The 26,257-nt window shown below is 43.8% G+C and overlaps 1 protein-coding gene across 1 annotated transcript in view; it reads right to left on the reverse strand.

Annotated features, from left to right (window-relative positions):
* Nucleotides 1–636: 636 nt before the first annotated feature.
* Nucleotides 637–26,257, reverse strand: part of WDFY2 (WD repeat and FYVE domain containing 2) — a 175,817-nt gene continuing 150,196 nt past the window's right edge. The window contains exons 8-13 of the mRNA XM_047850493.1: nt 24,045–24,171; nt 12,426–12,531; nt 8,457–8,558; nt 7,495–7,625; nt 4,939–5,047; nt 637–3,875 (exon numbers count right to left, since the gene is read on the reverse strand). Of these exons, the coding sequence (XP_047706449.1) occupies nt 3,846–3,875; nt 4,939–5,047; nt 7,495–7,625; nt 8,457–8,558; nt 12,426–12,531; nt 24,045–24,171 (605 nt within the window). The 3' untranslated portion in view covers nt 637–3,845. The remainder of the gene's footprint in view (nt 3,876–4,938; nt 5,048–7,494; nt 7,626–8,456; nt 8,559–12,425; nt 12,532–24,044; nt 24,172–26,257) is intronic.

Raw genomic sequence — 26,257 nt, forward strand, 5'->3', positions numbered from 1 at the left:
TTAAACAATGAAAAGGCAAAAGCAAAGGAATCTCATTTAATGAATATTTGTGGCCAGTAACTTTGGTACACAGTTTAGAGCTATCCCTTTACTTAAAAGTCAAAATCCAGGCTTTAAAAATTGATTTTTAAGCAAAAGTAAATTATGCTTTTTAAAAGTGAATCTGGGGCACCTGGGTGGCTCAGTCGGTTGGGCTCAGGTCATGATGTCATGGTTCACGAGTTCGAGGCCCATGTCCGGCTGTGTGCTGACTGACAGCTCAGAGCCTGGAGTCTGCTTCGGATTCTGTGTGTCTGTCTCTCTGTCCCTCTCCCACTCGCACTCTGTCTCTTTCTCTCAAAGATAAATAAACATTAAAAAAAAAAATGAATCCCAAACCATGAAAAGGTGATCACGTTCCCTAAGAAAGACCGACTCAAGGCTAGCCTTCAGACAAAAGGGAAGATGAATTTTCAACACCCTCGGATTTCCACTTGGATTTGGCTGCTGGGGTGGTCCATGGAGAAGAGCGCCAGAATGAGTTTATTCTGATCAAACCAGCAATAGTTGCCTCATTGAGTAGTACCCATCCACTCGTAAACAAGGCTGGAGCCAAAAGAAGTGTCAGGTTCACCTATAAGAGCATCAAATCTGGTTCCCAAGAGCTGCTTGGAGGTCACTGCTCCTAGTCATGCCATTACTAGTTAAGGTCCAAAAGCAACTGTTCCTCAAAAATTCTTCTTTTAGGTTCTCTTGTTTACACCTCAGCTGTATCCAACTGCCTGGTGTGACTACATGTTTTCTGCTTGGAACATTCTAGATCTCTGAAGATCCCTTCCAGTTTTGTGATTTTAGGATTCCTTGAATAATTCAAACAACCAAATGAGAAACACGTCGTCGACTGACCACATATAAAAAGACATGCAATTCCAAGTGCTTAATTTAAAACGACTTTCGCTACTGTGGACACAAACCCAGGCAGCTAGAGGTTCCAGTAACATTTCTTTGGAGAAACTGAGAGCAGGTGATTCGTTTTATCCTACGGAACGAAGAATAAGTCTGTGCATGACATGTGTGCAGTTTTGCCAGTTTCAGGTAAGGCATCACTTGCCGGAACTGGTCAAGTAACAGAGCAAAAACATATGTAAAGTGCAATTCCAATAGGGCAAAACAAGAACTATGACAGTTAACCTGGACAGGAGCAGAGCCAAGTGCTGGTGCCAGCCTTCACTCCTAATGGGTGAAGCCTCCAGCCACAAAATGCTTGGAAGACACTCACCACCCGCGTCTCTCTCTCCATGAGTCACAAAAATGGCGGAGGCACTCAATGTAAAACTCAAAGAATTCACAGTATCACAAAACGCACAGTTGGTTTGCTAAGCGCTTCTCACCAAATTCAAGCACCCACACAGACGAGGAAAAAGGAAAAGGCGGAGCAGCGGATGCCACGACACATCTGTGGTTTCCGATCGCGACTCTCATCGGTGGGGTGTCGAGTGGTTTCGACCTCCGAGTGGCTCTGAGGGCTGGGGTCCCGCCGTGCTGGGAGGGAGATGGCTGCAGTGAAGTGCAGGGTCACGGACCAGGGGGACCGTGGTATACACTCGTGACCCCATAGGGGCAGGCAGCTTCCCCGGTGGGGTGTGAGCTCGTCTAGACCTAACCCACATCCACGTCAGGCTTGAGGGGCACTGGTCTACTGCTTCCCTAACACTTCTCCCTCTCCGTATACAGGCCACGCTCCAAAACCCAGGAAGGGAAAACAGATTAATTTCTATTACTCATTTCCAACACATGGTTCTTTATCATGTGCAACTTAGTAAGCGGCTCCAAGTTCTGGTAGTAGACTATAATATAGATATTTGAATATTTGAATTCCCTTTTTAAAGCTCTCTCACAATGATGCAGGAAAGACTCGGATTGGTTATAACAGGCAACTAACTGATGGTAAGCAAGGGTCATGTGGAAGGGGACAGCGACGTGACCGGTGGTAACCGCTTCCGTGGGCGTGCGCACGCACACACGCAACCTTAGCGTTTGGGCACGTGAGCTCATCCGGTCTGAGGTCTCGGGTGATGGCCGCCATTACTCTGGCTGCACGGGGCGTGCGTCCCAGCGCTGCAGCAGCGGACCCTCTCTAGGAAGCCCCCTCCCCGGTCGTACACGGGCCAGTGTCAGGGGTCTTCAGACAATGGGAGTACGGCAGCCACGTAAGGCTGGTAGTACTTTTCCTGGTTGGAAAGAAAAGCAATGAATAGTCGCTGAGGGGCAAAAAAATGGCTTCCCCCGAAGCGAAAGAAAAATCGGGAGCAGTTCAAATACTACCACCAAAAAACTGTCAAATCAGGAATGCACAAGCTAATATGGATAGCGAAGGGCAAGTCATTGGCCTGTTTATCGGCGAGGCTTGATTTAACCTGGTGATCTCAAGAGACTTAGTGATCCCCGGCCGCCCCTGCCAGGGGAGGGTGACGAGGCGGTACACGTAAAGCATGCACAACGGGCCGGCTCATCGTGCATGCCTGCCGCTAACGCAGTCTGGCTTTACAGGTGAAAATAAGATTCCTAAAAGGGACTTCAATGGCCTGAGGTGAGTCACTACACATAAGAGTATTTCACTTCATCAAGTCTGTCTGGATTCCCTTCAACTGAGAGCTCTTCAGGTTCATTTTCTAAGCTCCCCACCCACTTTTTAAAAATTTTTTAACATTCCCAACCGGAACACAGTATGAGCTGTACGACTCGGTACCTTTTACGTCTCAGATCACACAGGTTTAGTACGAAAGTGTGCACAGTGTTCTGAAATACATTAAGATCAAAATCTTTAAATATCTAGTTTTTAAAGGGGAAGAGAATACAGATGGTGAGTAGAGCAGGATACGATCTCGCAGTAACGAACACATTCAAATTCAGAGATGCAGCGTGGAGAAACACATCTTACAGATGCTCCCCCCCCCCCCCCCGAAGGTCATGGGTTTTTGTTTTGTTGTGTTGTGTTTGTTTTGAATATTGTGAGTGAGGAAGAGCTATGTGAATAAAGCCAAAACAGAAAAGGCTCAGACAGCTCCACCTGAATTAGAAATGACCCAGGCACTGCGAGTTGAAGCTCTGAGTTACAATCACCCACCTCTGTGGTGATGGTGGTTGGGAGCAGCTTTCTCACAGCCTTTTTGTAACGTGGGAAAGACGGAGACACAGAGGCAGAAGCACAAGGTCATGTCTACTCAGAACATGAGCGAGTGAGACGTGTCAAAGGGATAACTCTTCACGTGATTCAAGCAGTCGGTTGGAAAACCCACATGAATGGTTTCCCAGCTCTCTCTGTTGAAGAGGATTTCTGTGAAAGCGGAAGCGCTGAGAAGAAAGAGCGTAAATATAAACACACTGGCAAAGAGCCGATGAAGCGGAGAGTAGGTAACAGAAGAAAAAGACGCTGACCACAGAATATGTGCCGGAAGTGAAGAAAACATGGAAACGACTTTATAATGACCAAAAATACCCTGAACAGATGCCTCCGTCATTTCTCCAACACGCAAAGCAACAACTAAAACGAAGTGTTGAAAAATGTAAAAATTAAACACCCCACACAAAGTTTTCAGTATGCTCAAAACAATGTAGCACAGCCAGACCGTATAAACCATTTGCTAAAAAAATATCTTCTTTTATATCGTATGAACGCGTTGAAAGTCTCCCTCGCCAGCGTTCACTCACGAGCTCACCCCTGTACGCGTTGCTACCCCGTCAGCTCAGCCCCACTCTGCAGTTTCTCTCGAACTCTCACACGTCCGCTTGCAGCTCCAGTAATGATGTGGATTAGAACAACCGTTTCTTGAGTAAATACTATCTTTGTGATGCCTGCAGTGTCATCAAGACACGACTGGGGTCATATCCCACAACTGTGAAAAGGAAAAGAAAACATCTGATGAATTAAAAATTCAATTGTGCTAAGGATAAACAGTCCCCATCGAATGCAAGCGAACGTTTTGACAAGCAACTAGGAGCTATGCTAACGTGCTTTCTAAATCTATTAAGTAGTATTTTGCCATGAAAATGTTTCACGTAAACTTTAAAACCGTGGCTGTGGGGAATTTCAATCCAGCCAGTGGAGAATAAGGCAGATCAGATTCACTTAAGGGGCAAGGGAACAGACTTGTGTTAGGCACCCAATGGGCGCCAGGGATGTGCTGCGTCCTTCCTATATCTTCCCTCATTCAGTCTTCTCAAGGTCCTCTAAGATGTCTCATTTTCAAAAATGAAGGAACCAAGGCTCCCAGACTTGACTTCTAGCTTGTCCCAAGTCACAGAGGCCTAGTGGCTTCGAAGGGGGTTATTGTAGCCACTGCATCCTGTGGCCGCCTCCAAGAAGGGCCCAGAGTGGGCCGGTGTGCCAGGCGACCCTGTGCCTGTTTGTCAGGGGTGGCGCAGCTGTGGCCCCTCCTGTCCTGGGCCTCTGCTGTAGTACCAAATCCATGCTCCATGCGGTCCAGCACAGTCCTCAGAGAGGCCCTGGAGGAATGCTTCTGGATTAATTGATCTCACGGGGGAAAGAGCTCGTTTATTTCTTGTTGGCTTACCTGAGTCCTTCCTTTCCTTCAATGCTCGGCTCAAACCCCACCACCTTCCTGAAGCCATCTCCAGCAGCCCCATCCCCCTCCACTGAATTCTTCAGGTAATTCTTGCCTGTATCACTCTTTTGGCTGCTGAACACATGACCTATTAGTAACCGTCGAAAAGACAGAGTACGTCCCCAGTAGACTACCCGCTGCCTGCAGCCAAGAGCCACGTCCGATTTTGGTGTGTGAAGCCCGTGTCCTGGTGTGGGGCCTGGCACGTAATGGGTTCTCAAAAACACTCACCGCTGAGAGTAACCTTGTGAGCAGACCTCACACAGTCTTGGGGCTCCGGTATATTTACATAGGGCCAAAGATGGAAAGCTTCTAAAATGAGATGGCATCCTACCTTAATAACCTTGTCAGTTCCAGAAGTCAGTAACCATCCTCTGGTTGCATCGAAATGCACATGCACAATGTTATGTTTACTGTCATGGAAGGTAGCCGTGGGTGCACGTCTAGAAGGAGCAAAGTAAGTTTCCGAGAGTGAAAAGTAGTGACACATGAATGAAAGAGACCTAAGGTGTCATTAAGCTCTAATTTGCAGCCAAATGGCTAAGACTGCTTCACATTATTTATTATTATTTTTTAATGTTTATTTATTTTTGAGAGAGAGAGCCAGATTATAAGCAGGGGGAGGGGCAGAGAGAGAGGGAGACACAGAATCCAAGGCAGGCTCTAGGCTCTGAGCTGAGCTGTCAGCACAGAGCCCAATGCAGTGCTCGAACTCATGGACCATGAGATCATGACCTAGCTGAAGTTGGACGCTCAACCAAATAAGCCACACAGGTGCCCCTATTTTTTAATTTTTTTTTTTAAATTTTATTTTTAAGTAAAGTCTGTACCCAACATGGGGCCCCAACTCACAACCCCTAGGTCAAGAGTTGCATGCTCTACCGACTGAGCCAGCCAGGCGCCCCAAGACTTACTCACTTTAAAATTACTCTTTATATCTACTGTTAGTCCCTGGGAACCTGTTAATGATTTTTTTTCTTAAGGTGCAACGATTCTTGTCTTCTCCAGAATGGGAAAGAGATGATGACATTTCCCAAAGTCTTACGGATTATTTGTTGCTCTGATAGAGCCTATGAAAATCTCTATTGATGCTTTTGACAAATCTTAAAACAAACGCCTCAATGCTTTTGCTAAGTCTCAGAAGAACTTGCTGGTACCTGTGCCTATTAAAAACAAAAAGCACACCTGTTACAAAGCCTAAGATACTATTACCATTCTAACTGAAGGGCTGCCTAATCTATTTCCTTGTGTTCCTGGTGTTAGCTCGCAGGCTTCTTAGTTTTTCTATGGTGTTCTAACTCTTTAACCGGTAAAACAACCTATCAACAAACATCATTATTTGTTTTGTATTTTTTCATCTGTGCTTTTTTTTTTTTTTTTTTTGGTAAGAAGTCTTGTCAACTGCCTAGGTTGTCTAGAGGCAAAGCAGAAGAGGCAGGACAAACGGTGACATGGGGAGGAGGGGGAAGGAGGGACATAGGGAAGGAGACGGCTGTCCTCTCCTCGTGTTTCAAGGGGGCCCACTCTGCAGTGGGCTCTCTGAAGACGGCTGTTACCTGTAGCTAAGTCTGCAGCACAGATCTTGAGTATTCTAAAACGGTCACTTTCAAATATTTAGAATTCAAGATTTAGGTTCAATGTGCTGTTGCCTAGGCTATCTGGGTCTGTGTATTTATCTATTAAATGAAGAATTAATTTAGAATATCTCTAAAGTTTCTTGCAGCTCTCTAATGAAAAGAACTCTCTTATGAATTCCATCACATATGATGAGTGGAAAATAATCAATGAATATAAATGCTTATTGATGCAAGGGCATCTTAATTTATATTTGATATGGATAAATAAGAAGGAAAAAACACATAAATTAGGGTTATCTGTAAGAGAATGCTTTGCTTTATTAATTGCCAAGAATTTCCTTTAAATGCTGACTTCCTCCGGTGCATTTTAAATGTGTTTCTATCTACGTGCCGCTTACAAGACACCTATCTTATACTTAAAACGATTCTACTGTAGACAAGGTACGGGAGTAGGTGGGGGAGAATCAGGCAGGTAAGTTCCTCAGGAGAGCGTGCCGTCATCCATTATATAAGGGGAACGTGTTGCAAAGCATTCTGTTTACTCCTGGGGCACTTTGGAAGTAGCGGCATTCAAGGGGTAACACAGATGTGCCCCTCCACGTACACACCCCAACGCTGACGTGCAGTAACCTAAGGTCCTAGGTTATTGGGCAAGACCAACAAGCAAGACTGAGTAGCCGCACGGCCGGAAGTCCTGGCCTCTTAGGTAAAGTGGCTTAGCGATTCTGGAGAAGACGCCAACTTCTGGAGCCTGTGGGCTGATTCAGCTCCTGTAAAGATACCAGCTTGGGCTAGAAAGTGAAGCTTGGGTTCCTACACTCCTGAGCAACCCTTAAGGAAATAAACAGATAGAAGGGTTTGCTGGAAGAACATCTGTTTGCAGTGCACATGTCCTTGGGGGTGGAGAAAAGCACAGAAGACATGAATTCTTCACATGTACTCCCTTTTCCTGACTCGTAAGAGAACACGTATCTCTTGGAAGGAAGGAGGGCTTTACCCACTTGCCATGGTCTATATTCTATAAATTTTTTTAAGTTTATTTATTTATTTAGAGAGGAGGAGGGGGTAAGCATGAGAGAAAGGGGAGAAAGAGAATCCCAAGCAGTGAGGCTCAATCCAATGAACCATTAGGTCATGACCTGAGCCAAAACAAGGACACTTAACCACTGAGCCACCCAGGCGCCCCGCCATGGCCTATATTCTAAACCAGCAGGAACGAGGACACCGTTGGTCACGGCTGAGGTGCCGAGGACAGCTTCCCAGATCACATTCTCTCCTTCACCCTGACAGCCCTGCACATTGCTGGAACTCACTCTTCATCGGTGATGGCCTCGTGGCAGCTGTCACAGACCCTCACTTCAAACTCGAAGCCCATCAGGGGGATGGAGGAGCGCTTGGAGCTGCACTTGCCGCAGACGGCCTTCCCACACTTGCGGCAGTGGTGCTGGTGGGAGAGAGAGCACACGCTTGCTGTGGCTCCCACGCCTCTGCCTTACCAGGCTCAGGAGTGGTCAACAGCATTCAGGGGAGGATGTTAAACAAGAGCGCCCCAGGAAACTGAAGGAACACACCAGGCGTGTTCTCTTCGGGGCTCTTTATTCAAAGGAAAGCTGCTGGAAAGACATCTGCTCGTGCCACCGCACCCGCCCCTTCCCCCACCCCTACCACAGCCCCCTTTCTCCCATTCTCGGTCCTTCCCAGCCATCATTAGTATGAACTCCACAGATTATGCTGCTGGATGAAGGAGAACATGAGTGAAGCCCAATTCATGCTCAGGCCATGCTCAGGCTGGGTGACTAACACTGATTTCCTTGGGGAGGACCAAATCCAACCTCGAATCAGACTGAAAATGCTCTATTATTATGAGTAGATCTAAATGACGAAAACTAAGATGGCAGGAGAGAAAGTGAAATTATTAAGAAGAAATAAACACCACTTACATAATTTCATGGTTTGGTACCACTAGGAGCTAAGCGTGACCCCTCTAATTTTAAGATGTGTTTCGGTAGACGCCACTAGAATTCTAAAATCACATCCCTTAACTACTTGGAACAAGGCACTACAGAAACTGAACCCAGAAGGAATGAGCTGCAGTCGATAAGGGAATAAATTAATGTGCAGTCACAAAGTGGCTGCAGGGTTATAACTGACCCCCCCCCCCCCCGCCCCCCACACCGTCCCCGCCAACTTCTGCCCAGGGTGCTGGTTCTTCTAAGATCACGGGTGAAGTTATTTCCGCTCTATTACATTCTGATGAGGGATCTGTATCACCCACCTGTCTTAGGCCAATTTTCTTACTGTCCCACATTTGCTTGAAGTTCCAGAAGAAAGGCTGATCACATTTTTGGCAGGAGTCGCTGTCCAACCATTCAGGGGTCTTGTGAAATAAAGCACACAACAGGACACAGTGAGGAGCAGTGAGGACAATGAACGATTAACACCGATGAAAGTTACAGAATCAAGATGTGTTTACAAGAAACAGAGGTATGATTGCTCAGTTAGTCATTGAAAAAATATTCACTGAAGGCCTATTGTGCGTCGAGCCCTGGGGGACGTAGTGGTGAATTAAAAGAATCTCTGTCATCATGGAGCTTATAACTTATCAGGGAAGACTACACAAGAAAATATTATGAATGTCAATTACTTAAATAAGTGAAAGTGCTAAGGCCTGAGAAGGCGACGCAGAGTACCATGAGAGCGGAACAGCACAGGCTGGGGCTCAGGCGCATTCAGGGATGGCTGGGGCCACACCACACAGAGTTCTGAGAGCCATGGTGACTTTATCACATATTCTCAGATCGTATATCTGCTCTGGCTGTATATAATTATGTGTAACTGCACATGACACATATACACAGCTACCTGTGTGGGAAGAATACAATGTGGCCTCAGTGGGTACTCAGGGAAGCCGCATGTCCACCTTCCACTCACGGCAGGGCCCAGCAAGGGTGCAGGCTTTGCTCTTTGCCTCATGGACCACATACTATTCCGCCTCTGTTCGCTATTTCCCAACCCCATCACGAGTACTCGAAACTGTATCAAATGCGTTTTAAAGACATATTAAGCTTAAAGTTATTCCTTAGCAAATCTTTACGGATTATGCAAATGGTGACTCTACATCTGTTTCTAGAGTTCCATGTTCAACTCTGTACGTTTCATCATTTGGCAGAGAGACTGATCTCTTTCCACCTATCACTGAACCCAAGGAACCTGGACAAATATATCCAACTCCAGGGTTTCTCAAAAGTGAATTCCAGGAAACTCCAATGTGACTCGCAGGCCACTTACTATATAAAAGAAGCCTGAGATCAAACAAGTTTCAGAAATGTGGCAAACAACAGCCCATCCCCTCTCTCTACGAGATTCAACGGACAGCAGCATAGCCAAGGCTTGGAAAGGCTTTTGTCTGTTGATGTAATCCTTTCCCAAAGAAGACCTGTTATGGGACAGATTTGGGGGGTTAGCCTATTCTCCCACCTCCAAGCAGAAATGAACCTAAAGCTATACACACTGTCTCAAAAAAGAAAAGTAAAAAGATGACATTTTAGGAGTTCCAATTCTTGGTTTATTTATTTTAGCAAAACCAAAGAGTTATTAGGAAGTAAGCCTTGATTTGCTTTGTAATTTGCATGCTCTAATCAGTTTAAAGACAGATTTGACAAAGTAATACAAAGTTTTCAGGCAAAAACATTTTATCCCTGAAAGACTTATCTATGTTGTGATTTTTCAAAACACTTATGATGCAGGAAAATTCACAAAAGAGTCACATACACACACTACTGCATCTTTTGTAAGGAAGCATACAGGTTTAGGACATGTATCAAATGCGTCACAGTGGGTGTCTATGAGGGGGAAATGGGAGTAAAGATCAGGAAAAGGGAACAAAATCAGCATGTGTGGTATGATTCCATTTTTTATCCACCCCCTGCCCCCCGCAATGCTTGTACATGTGTATTTGCAGAGAAAACTATAAGGAAGGACTTTTGCCAACATGTTACGGGTGATATTTCTGGGGTGGGTGACATGTTTTCTATTTGTTAATGAGCACTCTGTGATTTTTCTACAAAGAACATGTATTGTATATACGTCTAAAAAATGATAACGATTCTTGACAAAATGGGTTTCACGAACAAGAGAAACACAGGTTTAGCCTATGAGATGTCAACTCGATGCGTGCTCAGCCACTCAGTCTCCCTCTGCTCCCCAACGCCAATCACCTCTGACTGCTTCTACTGCTCAAAGCATAGGGTGGCTTCTCTTGTTCACCTGGTCTTTACTTGTGGTGTTTCCTGTTCTGGTCGGAGCACATCCGGGCCCCATCAATCTTTCATTTCAGCGCCATGTCCTTGCACAAACTCTCTGCTGAGAAAGCCAACAATGGTAACGCCCCTTCCTAAATACCGGGCACTAATGTTCTATCTTACAACAACTACAATCGAATCCTTCATACCATTTAATAACAGAAAAGACCCACATGTCTTTTCTTCCAGAAAGTCAGCCAGCACAGGGACTGCTTCCTTACAAGTCTCCAGCCTCCTGAGTTAAGCACCCTGCATAGCATTTGCCAGGACCCAGAAGCTCCACAGATACATCTCAGGTCTTTACATTTCTAAAAGATGACCCTTGCAAGAAATGGCTGGAACTATCACTCAAAGAAGAAGATTCAAAACAGTCAGCAAGTACCAAGTGCCCCTTTGATATCCGCATGTCAAAGGGTGTCACTTAAGCAAGATGACTCAAAGGACAGCCCATCAACCACCTGGTTTCATCTCTGGAAACCACATCATTATCCTCTTTGGGGCCTCTGTCCACCAAGGGTGGAGGCTGCATGCACTGAGGGAAAAAAGTCCGGTGGCTCCCCCTCTCCTGGTCTGGTCAGTTAGGCCTGGGAAGAAGTCAGGACAGACTAGGTGTGACCGTCCCTCACCCAAAGCAGGCTACAGCACAGATCCACAGTCACATGGACGGCCTGGCTGGCATGGTCACCGCACACTGCACCGATTTCCCTGCTGTTACACTGAAGGGGCCAAGCAGTGCTTTCAAAAGCCATATTCTACAATTCCCCACTTCCAAAGCGTAATGATCATTTTAATTAGTTACTAATAGAACTCCCATGGATTTATGGTTTGGGCAAGTCAGGCTTTAATCTTCTTAAGCATTTAATTACTGGCATTTGAAAGGCATTACATTGTGGATAATAGCAACTACTCTCTTGAAATGAGATTGGGGTGAGGGCGTGGAAAGAAGTTGGGAAATTGCTTTTGTCTTTTTAAAGTGTTGCTTTTCTAAGTCTTACACCCTGCAAAGAAATAAATTAGAAGAATATACACTGTCAGAGGGAAAGTTCACCCCGCGTAATTCTAGGGAAATGAGAAAATGGTTAACTTCAAAGTCCTTGTCAAAGGGGATATTCAGTAAACAGATCAGTTGTTAAGATGCTCAAAGATGAAAAAAGAAAACTCATAAAGAGTCCTATGATAAAACTTAAATGTATGCTTAAAAATGACAAAGTATATATTTATATCTGGAGAATGGTTGAAAGCACAAAAATAGTTATTTCTGATATTTCTACTAATATCAAACTAAAAAGACTCTGACTTCATCAAGTACCATTTCTCACATGTTAGCCACCGTTCTCTAACATAAAGCACATGAGTTTTCTATGCTCCTAGGGCACTTTAGGGAGTAATCGCCTGAAAATAGACGGTTCCCTTTTCCCACCTGAACTTTGGTTATGAATGGAGCAACAGATTCAAAGTCTGAACAGCTTAGTCTCGGTCGAAATTCTTATGAAATCTCTATTGCATGAATGTTACATGCCAATTTGTGAGGGGTACAAAAAATGGAATTTCCTTTTGTACGGAAAAAAATTCTTTAAGGTTTATTTAGTTTTGAGAGACAGAGAGAGACAGAACCTGAGTGGGGAAGGGGCAGAGAGAGAGGGAGACACAGAGTCTGAAGCAGGCTCCAGGCTCTGAGCTGTCAGCACAGAGCCGGACACGGGGCGTGAACCCATAAACCGTGAGATCACGACCTGAGCCAAAGTCGGACAACCGACTGAGCCACCTAGGCGCCCCCGAAAATTTTTTATTCTCTGACATAACATGTCTTATTTCACAGTTTAATCATAAAATAAAGCAGAAATGAGCAGAAGGGGAGGCTGAGGCATTCCTCGGCAGACCCAGAACCGCACAGTCCAGCCCAGCGGCCATGGAGTGGTCCTGTGACCTGCTGTGACACATACCTCCTGCCTCTCCACGTCCATGTTCCAGACCACAATCCCACCGTCACCACCGCAGGAGATGAGCTGCCGTGTGTGCTGCGCATAGGAAAGGGCCTGGACTTTGTCACTGCAAAAGAAAGCAAAAGTCAGTGACAGTTCTGGAGAGCAAATGAAAGCCCTAAAGGCAGGAAGCCCAGCAAAGTCAATCAGTGCGCATGCTCACCCTTGAGCCCCAAGCACAGGTCTTAGAAATCAGATGGAGGGGCGCCTCGGTGGCGCAGTCGGTTAAGCGTCCGACTTCAGCCAGGTCACGATCTCGCGGTCCGTGAGTTCGAGCCCCGCGTCGGGCTCTGGGCTGATGGCTCGGAGCCTGGAGCCTGTTTCCGATTCTGTGTCTCCCTCTCTCTCTGCCCCTCCCCCATTCATGCTCTGTCTCTCTCTGTCCCAAAAATAAATAAACGTTGAAAAAAAAAAAAAAAAAAAAAGAAATCAGATGGAATCAAAATGTTTAAGATGCTGAGGCCCAGGAAGAGAGAGTTTTTGTCAGTTACCAACACTTAAGGGAAAAAGCTGATTGTTGAACTCAGTGTAAGATAGTACTAGCTCTTTCCTTAATTGATTTATTATATATAAAATCTGTGGCACATGTTTGTGCTGTATTTGTTCTAAAGTCATGATTTTACCTTTAAAAAAAAATTTTACTTTAGAGAGTGTGTGAGGTGGGGAGAAGGACAGAGGGAGAGAGAGAGAGAGAGAGAGAGAGAGAGAGAGAGAGAGAGAGAGAATCTTCAGTAGGCTCCATGCTCAGTGTGGAGCTGGACACAGGGCTCAATCCCACCACCCTGGGATCACAACCTGAGCTGACATCAAGAGTTGGATGTTCAACCGACTGAGCTACCCAGGTGCCCCTGATTTTACCTTTTATAAGAAAAGTATCCTTTTTTTAATGTTGATTTTTGAAGGAGAGAGACATAGAGTGCAAGTGTGGGAGGGGCAGAGAGAGAGGGAGACACAGAATCTGAAGCAGGCCCCAGGCTCCCAGCAGAGAGCCCAGTGTAGGGCTTGAACTCATGAACTGTGAGATCATGACCCAAGCCAGAGTTGGATGCATAACCGACTAAGTCACCCAGGCACCCCCCCCAAAAGTATCCTTTAAGAGTACTGGAGGTCATTCATCGGAATGCCCACTGCATTCCTGCCAGATCGAGGTAAACCATGTTGCCTGAGGTGTGAGGCACATCATGGTGGCTTAAGCCAAAGGGTGCCATTTCTTGGCTTCCAGAGTGAAACCAAAGCAGGAATAGACTTGAGTTTTGCTGACTCTCTATTTTCTCTAGTTTTCATTTCCTCTCTACTCATTTTGTGTTTTATTTTTCTTTCTAGTTCATACATGGCTGATGAATTATTCCTTCTTGGGGAGAGCCAAGACCAGTTCCGTGGTCTGACAATTTGAGCATCACTAACAAAAAGTTATATACATTATTCTCCATTGGGTGAGGGAATAGGAAACTGGCTCCTTGGTTGTTTCTAATTATGTTTCTATGTTGAGCTCAAATCAATTAAGGATTCTGTGCCCACTGGGAAGGAGAACAACTCCTTGAAATCTGGACTGGGGTTTTTTGTGTGTGCTTTTGTGTTTCTTTTTGCCCTGCAGCTGAAGTTGTGGAACAGATGCTGTTAAAGCCCCGTGTGTCTGCGTCTACACTTCAGTAAGGCCTGTCCCTCTCGTATATGGAGTGCTATTGTATTTCCAGAGGGTGTCAATAACTTAGATTACAGTATTATTTCTTTTTTCTTGTTTTAATTTCTTTTTTTTAGATTATAGTACTTCTTAAATTATAAGAACTTGTTCTATTTGGCTTATAAAGAGAAACAAATGTTTATAGAAATTCATTCTTCCTAAACTTAACAGAAAAAAAGGAAATTGGGCCTCTAAAACTTTACGTTTACTAGACTTAAAAATTCTTTTACACAAAATACTAACTCAATAGCATTTTAAGAACCTAAGTTCAGAGAATTGAGGCTAATTCTTTGGCAAGTGAGACTAGTATGGTTACATTTTAAAACACAGCTAGTCTTTTTCTAATTTATCAGTGTTATGTATAACACAAGTGTACAACATATTTTAATGGGGTTGATTTCTTATAAGTGTATATAGGATAACTGGTCAAACAAGCGAATATGATGCCTATATAATGCTTAAGACTATTAAAAATATAAATTCGTGTTGAACGCAACTGAATTAATTGTTTTGATAAAGTTTCTCTAAACTAGCAATTATGTGTTATGGCACATCAACTTACAGATAATCCCTAAGATCTTTAGGTAACTTAAAATGGATTACTATTAGGTTGAACTAATTAATAAATAATCGTTGGATACCCACTTAGATAATTTCCAAGTAAGTCAGAATACTGAAACTTTGATTACAAAGCATAATATTAAGCTTATATATACTTCCTTTTTATTTTGTACATCCTAGGCAGGCTGCAACTTAGGTGAGTCACCAATGAACACATCCACGCGTGCCACCTTAAGGAGACATAAAAGTGGCATACGTTGCAAGAGAAATTTCTGTGGTGTGCGCTCCTGAGCTTTGCTGGTCTGCTCGGATGCTTGTATGTGACAGCTTTCAATTATCCACATCCTCCCTCCTCCCAATTTTCTCTAGGAGATATACACTAGTTACTTTGGTTAATTATTATAATTAAAATGGATGGTTGAGACTATGCCAGGGGCAGTAATGGAAACAAGATATGACGATGTGTGGGCTTTTGTTTTTCAAAGAGAAAACAGAACAGTTTTGTCTTAAAGCAATGGTTCTCGAACTTTTTTGTCTCAGGACCCCTTTGCACTCTTAAAACTTATTTGAGGACACCAAAGAGCTTTGGTTTAAATAAGTGATAACTATCAATATTTATTGCATTTGAAGTCAGAATTGAGAATTAAAAAAAATATCGATTCATTTGGAATTAGCAACGAATCCATTCCATCTTAATATAAATAACATATATTTGATGAAAATTAACTGTACTTCCCAAAGTGACAAATTTTGATGACAGAAATGGCACTGTTGAACATTTCTGCAACTCTTTCTAAATAGTATGTGGCTTTACAGGAGCAAGCCAGATAAACATCTCTTTCTGCATTTATTCTGATGCCACTCGTCATGCAGCCTCTGGAAAACTCCATTGTACATTTTTGAGAGAATATGGATGAATAAGGCAGTTCGAAAGTAAAGTATAAATTTGTTCCAGAATATGAGAAAGAAAAATGAAGGATAAAACTTGGAACGTGAATTTTATTTGCTTTGGTTTATAATACTCGAGTCTGAAAAAAGAGCAATAAAATGCATTAAAATCTTGGCGTAGTTCCCTCAGTTTTGATGGCCTGCTTCCTTGCCTTACTGATTAATGCCTTTGACTACAATGCAAAAGGATATTTTTTACCTTCTATAGAATCTGCCTAGCTAGCAAAGATTTTGTGTGTCACCACAATTATTTTCAGAGCTTTATGTTGACTTGGTTAAAGTCCCAGAAACATCTCTGACAACTCTTTTGATTTTGCCTTCCCAGACTGTACCCTGTCTTTTGAAAAAATAAAATAAAAAATTTGGGATACTTTTTATACCTACAGCTATCTTTGAGATTTCCTGGAGGGATCCTTGAGAATTGTAAAGATGTGTTCCTTTGCCTCATAAAAAGAGAGATGCTATAAATAACTGTATTCGTTTGCTCTGTTGCTATTTTAAGAGTTTCATGGGACGAGTTGTCAGATCACAAGAGATGCTCAGTCTTCCCTAGGTCAAGTCAGTATAGATAAGATGTTATTAATATATAAGTATTTCTAAAGTTGCATATTTTATGGGAGGACCCTGGAGATTAATCAGAGCTCTCATTGTCTATAATATGTTTTCCCCTCTGGGGAAATAACGATCAAAACTCTTGGGAAACACTTATGTAGGCTATCTCAATAGAGAATTTTATTCTCCTCCCTTATGATATTATCTGTCACAGTAAAAAAAAAAAACAAAAACAAAACCTAACCATTAAAGTCTCTATAATCTATAGATAACTTTTGTTTCACTCTGATGCTTGCCTGAGGGCTCTGTTATAAGCTACAGGCCAGAAAGGAGAATCTCGAGAGTTTCACAGAAAAGGACGACATGTACCAGGTATTTTAAAATATTGCTATTTCAAAGAACAGACTCTCGGGCAAAGGTTACAGAGCTGACACGGCTTAGACAATTTGTAAGCTGTGCTAGTGGACCAAGTCTGGATTTCCTTGGATTTCTGGACTCTTTTTAGTCTGGCTGCAGATGGCTTCATGAATGCAGACTACTAAAGCAAGAACCAGCAGAACAAGAATTAATTACACAGGACTGAATGAACTGAAGAGGGACATTTTACTGTGGTTATATGTCTGGAATAGTGTTAAATGTTCTTTGGATCTATGAGGCTGCCTTTTCTCTTACTTTTTACCCTACGTCTAACCTATAATCTTGTAAACTCTGCTTTTATAAGCTAAAGAAACATTTAAACATGACATCCAGTTTTCAATGATTCCCCCGGAATTAAAACAGTAATACTGGATCCCCTTAAATTTAATGGCAATATATTTATTTTGTAGGTTCAGTTAGCCTCCATCCAAAGGATATGACTTGGCAACCAGGTCTTTACCTGGAGTGTCATATTAGAGAATGATGCTCATCGAATCAGATATGACTAGCCACTTGAACTTATGGCGCCAATGCCTACAAAGTCTTCCCAGGAAAACTGGCCTAGTACTGGCTTTGCAGGGTCCTGGCCTTACAGATAGTAAGGAAACTACCAGGCCAGGGACCTGGCAAACGTTGGCAACCTCGAGGAATTCAACCAAAGCTGTAAATACCACAGGTGAAATATGGTGCAGAATCTTTTGGGCTAGCTTTCCTAATCTTGGTACACCCAATAACAGAGGCTTTGAAAAGCCCAATCCAAGATTCCTTATAAAAACTTGCAGGCAGAAGTTAATTCTGCAGGCTTGATAGTTATTGTTTAATACTCTTTGGCTCTATTATTTGCAAAGCAAACCAAGAAGACCTATATGGCTAATTAACACTCTCACCGTACAATGTAAATAATCAAGCCAAACCTTATGAGACCAACCTTTTGTGATCGAGAATCATCTTTGAGATTATTATGATTATAGGAGGGGTGGGGGAAGAACTATCAGGCAGACTGTGAAGGAATGAAATGGGCAAAAAGAAATTACTGGTATCTTCAAATGAAATATCAGGTGATACCTAGCATACCTTTTGGGGTTGTCTGATTCTGTAGGGGTCTGCATCTTTCAGTACCATTAACTTTGCTATAACTCTATAAGTTACATGAACCTGGTATTATTGCAAATGAACCTTTCCAGTGATGATATAACTAATCCCCCTGCCCTCCCCCTCCCACAGAAGAAGCCAATTGTGAATCCACCTACAAATTCATTTCAGTTCTCCATTGCCTATGCGTACGTCTGTTCTTTGGATTTTCCTTTGAACTGGTGTAACATCTTACTAGTCCCTTTAGTAATTAATGACTAATATAAAATTTTCACCGGGTATTTGTTAACAAAAGAGTCAATTGTTTTCTATGTCTCTTGGCTGCTACTTCACACATTTTAAAGTATGGAGCGCCACCATTCTGACATTCAAGGGCAAGAAGGAAAATCTATCTACTTGAACAGACTTGTAACCCGGTGATTTGAACTACATTTCATTTGTTAAGGCATCTTGATACACATCAGTGATCTTGTAAAACCAAAATAAGCTACAGAAGGAACTGCTTTGCCACTCATAGCTGGCAGCAACATTCAGCAACCAATACATAATTTATGGGACTCCAATACTGTTAATATTCCAACACAGATGAGTGGAACACAGTGATGAATGCTGGATTCCAAGCTTTGTAATAAAGCTGCTCAGGGACTTCTTGATTTAAGGATTCACAATCTAACCACCTTGCAGTTAAAAACGAGGTAAGGGAACATCCCCAGGTTCACAGATTGAGGGTTATAAAGAACAAAAGATACCTTCTTCTTACATTCATGTTTCATCTGACATCAGTGTAGCATTTATACTGGAAAGCATTTCAAAACTGGTTATCATTCCACGGGTGAGAGCTCCAAGTACTGCATTGCAAATGCTCTTACCGGTGCACAAAAGCCTCACTTTTCACAACTACCAGGATCTGCCAACTACAAAGACTACACTTACTGGCAATGGCCTCCTTTCCCTTCTCACCAGCCCAAGAGGGAACACAGGCCTTAGTAGGCCTAGCTACATAATTGGGGGGGGGGGCGTCATGCACAATGAAAATGCAGGGCCCCTTGCTAAAAATGTACTAACAATGACAAGATGGTGACAGCAGGACATTAACCCAAGCATGGGGCCCATCCAAGCATGGGGCCCTGTGTGACTGCACAGGTAGCATGCCCCTGAGGCCGGTGCTGTGTCTGATGCTTGTTAAGGAAAAAGGGTAGAGAAGCCTTTATTCTTTTTATTGAAACAGATTTTCAGACATAAGGTAACATCTGCTCAAATGTCAACTTAGGTCCTCTTCTACATCCTAAGAGTAGTATAGCAGCTTTCATTTCTTTGATGAAAAGTCCTAGATTACTTGGTGAAAATCTAATCAGTCATGCACCTGCTCCCAGAGAACTCGCTCTCTTATATTCAGAGCCCCCATATTCATAAGTCTCCCAAACCTCCAAGGACCAGAAAAGGCTCGTGAGTAATCCACACATGTGAGGTCCCCCGGATAACAGATACTTGGGGCCATCTCACACCAAAGGGACCCTGGATGGATCTGCCTCCCTGGGAATCCTTGGATCACAGCCAGCCTGAACCTGAACATAGGATCCTACTAGGAGTGCTGGTTCGAGATCGGCAACATTTGGCTGTTTACCGGCTAAGACGGAAGATCAGAGCAGCTGCTGCCCTTCTATCCGCCTGCAAGTTCCTGAAAACACTGTACTGAGTTCATGCAGTTCTGTTTTGGGTAACCTCCTGATCCTCAGAACAATGAGAACACATTCATCTCCTAAGATCCAAATCAACAGTGACTCCCTCCACTGAGGCTTCCCATTTTTCAGTACAACTGGCAAACTGTCCCACCTCATCCCCATTCTCATGCCTCTATAGCACCATTTAGGCAGTGGCTGTTGCCATAGTGCCCTTCATATCCGAAGTGTCTGCTATAAAGTCTGGTATATAGACAGAGATCAGTAAACTTCTGTTGAGTGTAATATAAATTGAGGGAGTAGGTCCATGTGGCTATACTTCCACTTAAAATGCTATGTTCAGAGAGAAATACAAATCCTATCCAAAACTTGATTTACAAATTACTATAATTTTTATTAACAAGAATATTCTTAACACCTGTCACTTACTGTCCCTTACTCTTGTGCTGATTATTTTACATGCATTATATCATTTATGGTTTTTGACAACCTTTGAGGGTTTTCCTTTCCAATATTATCCTTACTTTAGAGATGAGGAAACTGAGGATCAGAGAGATAGAGAGCCCTGCTTAGAGCCAGAAGGGCTGGCTCAAAAACAGCCTGGCCTGATCCAGAGGCCAGCAATTAATGACCACACCACGGAGCACCACCCCTTGGATAAGAGTCCACTCTCCGTGAAAACCCTAATTTCGAATTCTTTGATCTATTATGCATTAGCCAAGTGTGAAATAGAAAAAAATCTCTTCCCCTGTATCCTAATAATTCTCCAGTGATACAATGAGAAATGCTCCTAAATCTGAGATTCGCAAAGAGAGAAACCTTGCTCTCTTGACCCTTTGCTGTCCTTCCCCAAACCCAGGAAAGGATGAATGTGAGAATTCTACTTCCTTTCCTAACTTGACAGGCAATTTACCTGATAAAGAGGGAAAGGTACAAATTCTCCCGATGGATATTTATCGACGAATAGCCCCTTTCTTTTTAAAAAAAATTTTTTTTAATGTTCATTTATTTTTGACAGACAGACACAGAGTGTGAGCGGGGTAGAGGCAGAGAGAGACACACAGAATCTGAAGCAGGCTCCAGGCTCTGAGCTGTCAGCACAGAGCCTGATAAGGGGCTTGAACTCATGAACCGTGACATCATGATCTGAGTCGGAGGCTTAACTGACTGAGCCACCCAGATGCCCCACCGACTAGTCCCTTTCTTTACCAAAAGGCTTTGAAGATGCTTGTAACAAAAGTCTTATACATGCTAAGAGTTGGAAGAGAAAAACCAAGAGCTGGGACTATGGAAAAAGGAAGCAAATACACAGGCCATGTGTGCCAACAGCCGGGGCTGTGACCACGTCCCCCGTAACCGAAGATCCCAGTCTTGGTGGAGGGTTCCATCCCAAAAAGTTCATCTGTGCTTTAAATCGAGTTACCGTTAAACTAAATTGCCACAAAGTCTTAAAAGCCTGAGAAAAATACTGCTAGCAAGGAAAATTATGGTCATAAAGTTGGTCATGAAATGACAGGTATTATCTAAGAATAAAAAAGGATCTAAAAAGCCCAAGTATCGTTATTAGCTTTGACACGGTGGGCATGGGACAATAAATGTCCAGGCTTATGCTTCTATAATATCCATCCAACTGGTAATGGATACTTCAGAAACATAACTGGTCCCTGAAACTGGAACCTTTTCTTTGCCTTTCCTTCCACAGAGCTAGCACACAATCATGGTCCACTTGCTACAGGGAATAAAAATACCAAAATGTTTCAAATGCAGAGAATATTGTATAGAAGTATACTTTCTTAGCTTTTTTCCCTTGGACTTGGAAACATTTCAGTTACTCTAGTGCTAAAGCTCTCTCTGCTTTGATGGGTTTTTCACACACCAGATCAAATTAGTTGCACAAATGTCTTATCTCTGCTGAAGGATGGAATGAAGCCACAGGACCCAGGACAGAAGACCCGTAAAGCTGCCCCTTCACATCGGGGTCGGATATTCCCACAAAAGGGGAAGGTGGTCTTTCCACTCCTCTGGGGCTCTCTGGTCCGGTCGGCTCTGCCCAGTTCCCAAGCTCACCAACTCGGTGCCTGATTTGGAACTCTGACCACCCAGAGTCTCCCTGAGGAGAAGGTGGGAACATAAGGAATTGTAGGACAGCTAGGGGCAGCCTCGGGCCCCACGAAGAAACTCTTTGGCCTCTAGAGTGGAAAAGAGACCAAAAAAACATCATGGAGCACAGAAGGGGCCATCTGTTAGTCAATGCTCATTTCTCTGCCCCAGTACCTAGTATAGTGCAGGATGCAAAGAAGGCTCTAAGTAGCTTTCTTGGACTGAAAGAAGGTTTGAGAGACCCAAGCTACCAGCTGGAGGCTTTGAGGGTGGTAGCTCGATATTCTCATCTAAAAAATGACATCGGGCTTCCCTCTTACATATCCAGGGTTCTTGGAAGATTACACTGAGGTCCCTGTGTGTTTCAGAAGCTCTCTGGCAAAATACTAAGCTCCATTCAAAGACAAGAATCACTGAACACCAATCCAGTGGCCAATTTTCAGGACAAAGCAATGGTGGCCATGTGGCGCTATGCTCCCCTTCCTGCCTGCTGCCCTGGCCCCTTTCCTTCCGCCACCTTCTGTGAGTCCCAACCTCCCACTTCCAGCAGCTCTGGTGCCTTCCCTGTCCTCACCTCGGGCACTCAAACCCAGGGTTAACACCAACTGATGCTGAGGAAGTTCATCTCTCCCAGCTGTGTGACACCAGGTGGCCCCTCCCAGGCTAAGGCCCGGTGATGGTGACCACAGAGTTCACATCATTCCTTTCTCAGCTTGAGATAAATAAAGCCCCAGGCAAAGGCCTACGGTCATTATTCCTGTTTAAAGCCAGGGCTGACCAGTGGCTTCTGGTCTCACCAGCCTGCTGGCCCACTAGGTTCTAAGGGTACAGAGTAACAGGATGGACTCCCAAGTATGGTCTGTTCCATTTTCTAAAAGGTCAGGTCTGCATTCCTTAGAAACTAGAATACCTAATAGCCCAGGTTCCATTTTTCTGGGACTGAGAGACTGTATCTCAACTTCATAGCTGTTCCTTTCTTACCAAACTCTAGGCGCAAGTTTTCCAGAACAGTTTGCACGAGGGCACTCGGCACCCAGTGACGCTGGTGCTGAGCACTGTCATACTTTACCGCCCTGAGGATGGGTCATGCAAGATTGCCTGCAGTCTTTATTAACCACGGTGCAAAAATGAAACTAGTTATGAGTTCATCTGAGTGAGCCCAACAAATATTACTGCTCTTCATTCAAAACTGGCATTTTATTTCTCTGAGACAGCCTGAGGTGGCAGAATTACCTGGCAGAGTGGATAATAACTGAGCATTACTAAACAGGACTGTGTTTGCCTTCTCCTTTTCTTCACTTACACGGATGATGCCAACTCCTTTCATATGATACTGATGTATGTCCCCTTGCCATGGAGATAAGCACAAGGGAACAATTCCTCTTAATGAGCTGATGACGAGGTCCGAGTGGCCCCACAAGCCACACATGGCCCCAGACAATGGGTCTGTTCTCAAATGTGGGAAAGGAGGCCTAATAAGTAGCTCTCTAAGACTAAATTCTAACACTGCAATAATGACTTGTGCAGAGGCCTTCCAAAATTCAATCAGTAATAATCCCAACTGCAAAATTTAACTACTTAGGGGAACATTTTAAAACGAGTGCTTCCGGGCAGATTTACAAAAAGAGCTAATGTTGGTTAACACCAGTCAGTTCCTGGGAGCCCCACTAACATTTGTTTACGGATGTCTAGAGTCGCTGCTAACATCACTGTGGAAACTTTCCAAGTTAAAAACAATTCAGACGAGCTTAGAGCTTTGAAGCAAATCTACGGTTCTTTTCCGCACACGGCCAGTATGTGCCCCCGGAGCCTGTGGGCAGCCATTAGAGTGTGGTCTGAGGGCCACCAGGAGAGCTGCCTGGGAGGCTGCGAACAACAGAGGTGCCTCAGCTCCACATTGGTGACCGGAATCTCCAAAGACAGGGGCCAGGAACCTACATCAAAAAAAATTCCTTAGTGACTCTCAGCACACGGCAAAGAGTCTGCTCCAAGGAAACGCAAAGCTGCCTTCGCTTTTCCTCTCGGCCCGTGAAATCGTCCCTCAAGGAAGAAGAGGGCCTGATAGGAATCAAAGCGAGTCTTCAATAAATATGTGGTGAAGTACAAAATCTATTGTGTAAGAATATTATCTCTCCCCTCTTCCTCAAGCTGCCGGGAGTCCTGGCACCACATCTGAGCTCAATTACAGAAATTCTGTAGGCCTCCATGGCTTCTATTTTTAAGCTTTTTTTTTCCCTCTCTCTCTGTCTAATTTTTACTCTTAGGTCTCCCTGGTTCTCACCTTTACCTTTTATTTGTTTGCTGCCATTATTTTACTTCACGGTTTTTGTAGGCACTGTCAAGTCCTCTATGGAATTAAACAAGGTGACGTGTAAATAAATAAACATACTTAGGTACGGATACAATTCAAAGTGGCCATTAGTTGAGTGCCTGCCGGGTTCCTTCCCATGCGAAGATCCTGCCACAGAGACTGGAGCACATGCCTTTGTTCTAGGCTTTCAGAAGGGAATCTTTTCTCAGAGTTTTTAGTAAAAGCACCAGCAGCCTTACTTGTGTCCTTGGAGCTCGATGGCTGTTCCTTTCCTCCCACCGATGTCCCACATGATAACGGAGTGATCGGAGCTGCCGGAGAACAACACTCGCTGGACGGGGTCCCAACAGAGAGCAGTCACCCCACCTGACAGAACAGACACAGCGGGACATTCGTCACCAGGCAACAATAGCATTCACCAATAAATGTGAATGCAAAGGCGTTAGGATCTGGTGTAGTTCTTCTGCTTAGAGAACACACAAGTAATCCCTGAAGAGAAAAAAACGGACTCCCAGAATAAAAGTCCTGCCCTTTCAGCATTTTTCCACAAAACTTAATATACCATAAAATCAATTATATAAAAACCAAAGGAAATGAAAAAGGCAATTAATTGACAGACAAGAGACGTAATTCGAAGAATGGAAAATATCACACTATTTGGAAGTATTAACCATATTTCCTTGACTTCTGTCTACCTCCCGCCCTGACAATAACAGATGAGAAGTAAATGGAGTTTTCAATAGCTTAGTTGGATTCTTTACTCTTTTTTAAAAAATTTTTTTAATATATATTTTCAAGAGAGAGAGTGACACAGAACGTGAGCAGGGGAGGGGCAGAGAGAGAGAGGGAGACACAGAATCGGAAGCAGGCTTCAGGCTCTGAACTGTCGGCACAGAGCCTGACGCGGGGCTCGAACCACAAACCGTGAGAACCTGACCCGAGCCAGAGTCGGACGCCCAACCAACTGAGCCACCCAGGAGCCCCAGATTCTTCATTCTTCAGCACAGATATAATTAGACTACAACATCGGAATTTAAAATTTATTTCCTCTCTTTGGGAATTTAAATTTACAGATTTGGGGCACATCATGTACATCCCTAAGGGTCAATTTCCTCAACTGTAAATGGGGATAATGGGGTTACATCCGAACATCTGCATGCAACTAATGATAATATCAACCTGGCCATTACCTACTTCATAGGTTGTGGTGATAATGAGGTTGGATCCGTTACATAGGACCCCTCTGTAAACTGCAGCGTGAGGTACACACACGCTGATTATTAGCGTTAGTCTACCGAGCGGCAATGAAATATTATGACAGATCTTTCTCTGGCAGTCCCCTTATAAATCAAACTCCTGCATGATGAGAACAATATTAACTTTTTCCACATGATATGGGCACAAAGCCTACAAACACTTAAGAATGTGAGAAATACTCATTTTTTTTACATTATTGGAAAATATTATACTCTGAAAAGAACAGAAAATACCATCTTGTTTCTTCAAATCTGCCTTTTTCTTATTCAGATTATCAATTTGTTCTAACAAAGCGCTGCACTTTAAAAGCTTTTAGGAAAGTTTCTTTCACATAACATTCTCAGAAGGTCGTTGTTGTTGTTTTCTCCCCAGGATCAAAAGGGAAAAAAATCCCACTATTCTGGCTTACGTTTAATAGCTTCTCCCTATACCTGTGTAACATTCTGCTGGTACGTATTCCTGCCCACGAAGGAGTAAACACCCCAACCCACCAGTGTCCCTGCAGGGGGCCCCTCCCCCCCGACACTCCCATCTCCTCCCCCACCGCCACATAACAGCTCGGAGCACGGGGCCAGCAGCAGACAGGCTCTGGGGTTGTCTCTTGAATGAATGAAGGAGCAGATGAATGAAAACACATGAATCTTTTTTTCACCCACCACCCTTGTTACTTGGAACTCCTCTACCAGACTCACTGACCCTTCAAAGTTAAATATTGCTTCTCCTTTTATACAACTCCTCTTGGTTTCCTGCTGTTGAACTCCATGCTTACAGCAGTCCCTCCTTGTCCATGGTTTCACTTCCTGGGGTTTCAGGTACCCGTGGACAACTGTGGTCCGGAAGTAGATGATCGTTCTTCTGCGGGACCCTCGGATGGTGAGCGGTAGCCTAACGCTATGCCATCCATCTCACGTGATCTCACTGCAAAGGCATCTGATCATCTCACCTCGTCACAGGAAGAAGGGGGAAGCACAGTACAAGAAGATGTTTTCAGAGGCAGGCCACGTTCGCATAACTTTCATTACAGTGTATGTAAACACGGTATATCTAGGGTTCAGTAGTATCTGTAGTTTCAGGCATCCACTGCGGGGTCCTGGAACTTGTCCCCCGCAGATTTGGGGGGGCTGCACTGTACTTTTTAAATTTAACCATCCTTCAGTAATTTCAGGATATTCCATCCTGCAAAACATGTTATTTA

The sequence above is a fragment of the Prionailurus viverrinus genome, chromosome A1 (genome assembly GCF_022837055.1).
Source record: "Prionailurus viverrinus isolate Anna chromosome A1, UM_Priviv_1.0, whole genome shotgun sequence".
Lineage (NCBI taxonomy): Eukaryota > Metazoa > Chordata > Mammalia > Carnivora > Felidae > Prionailurus > Prionailurus viverrinus.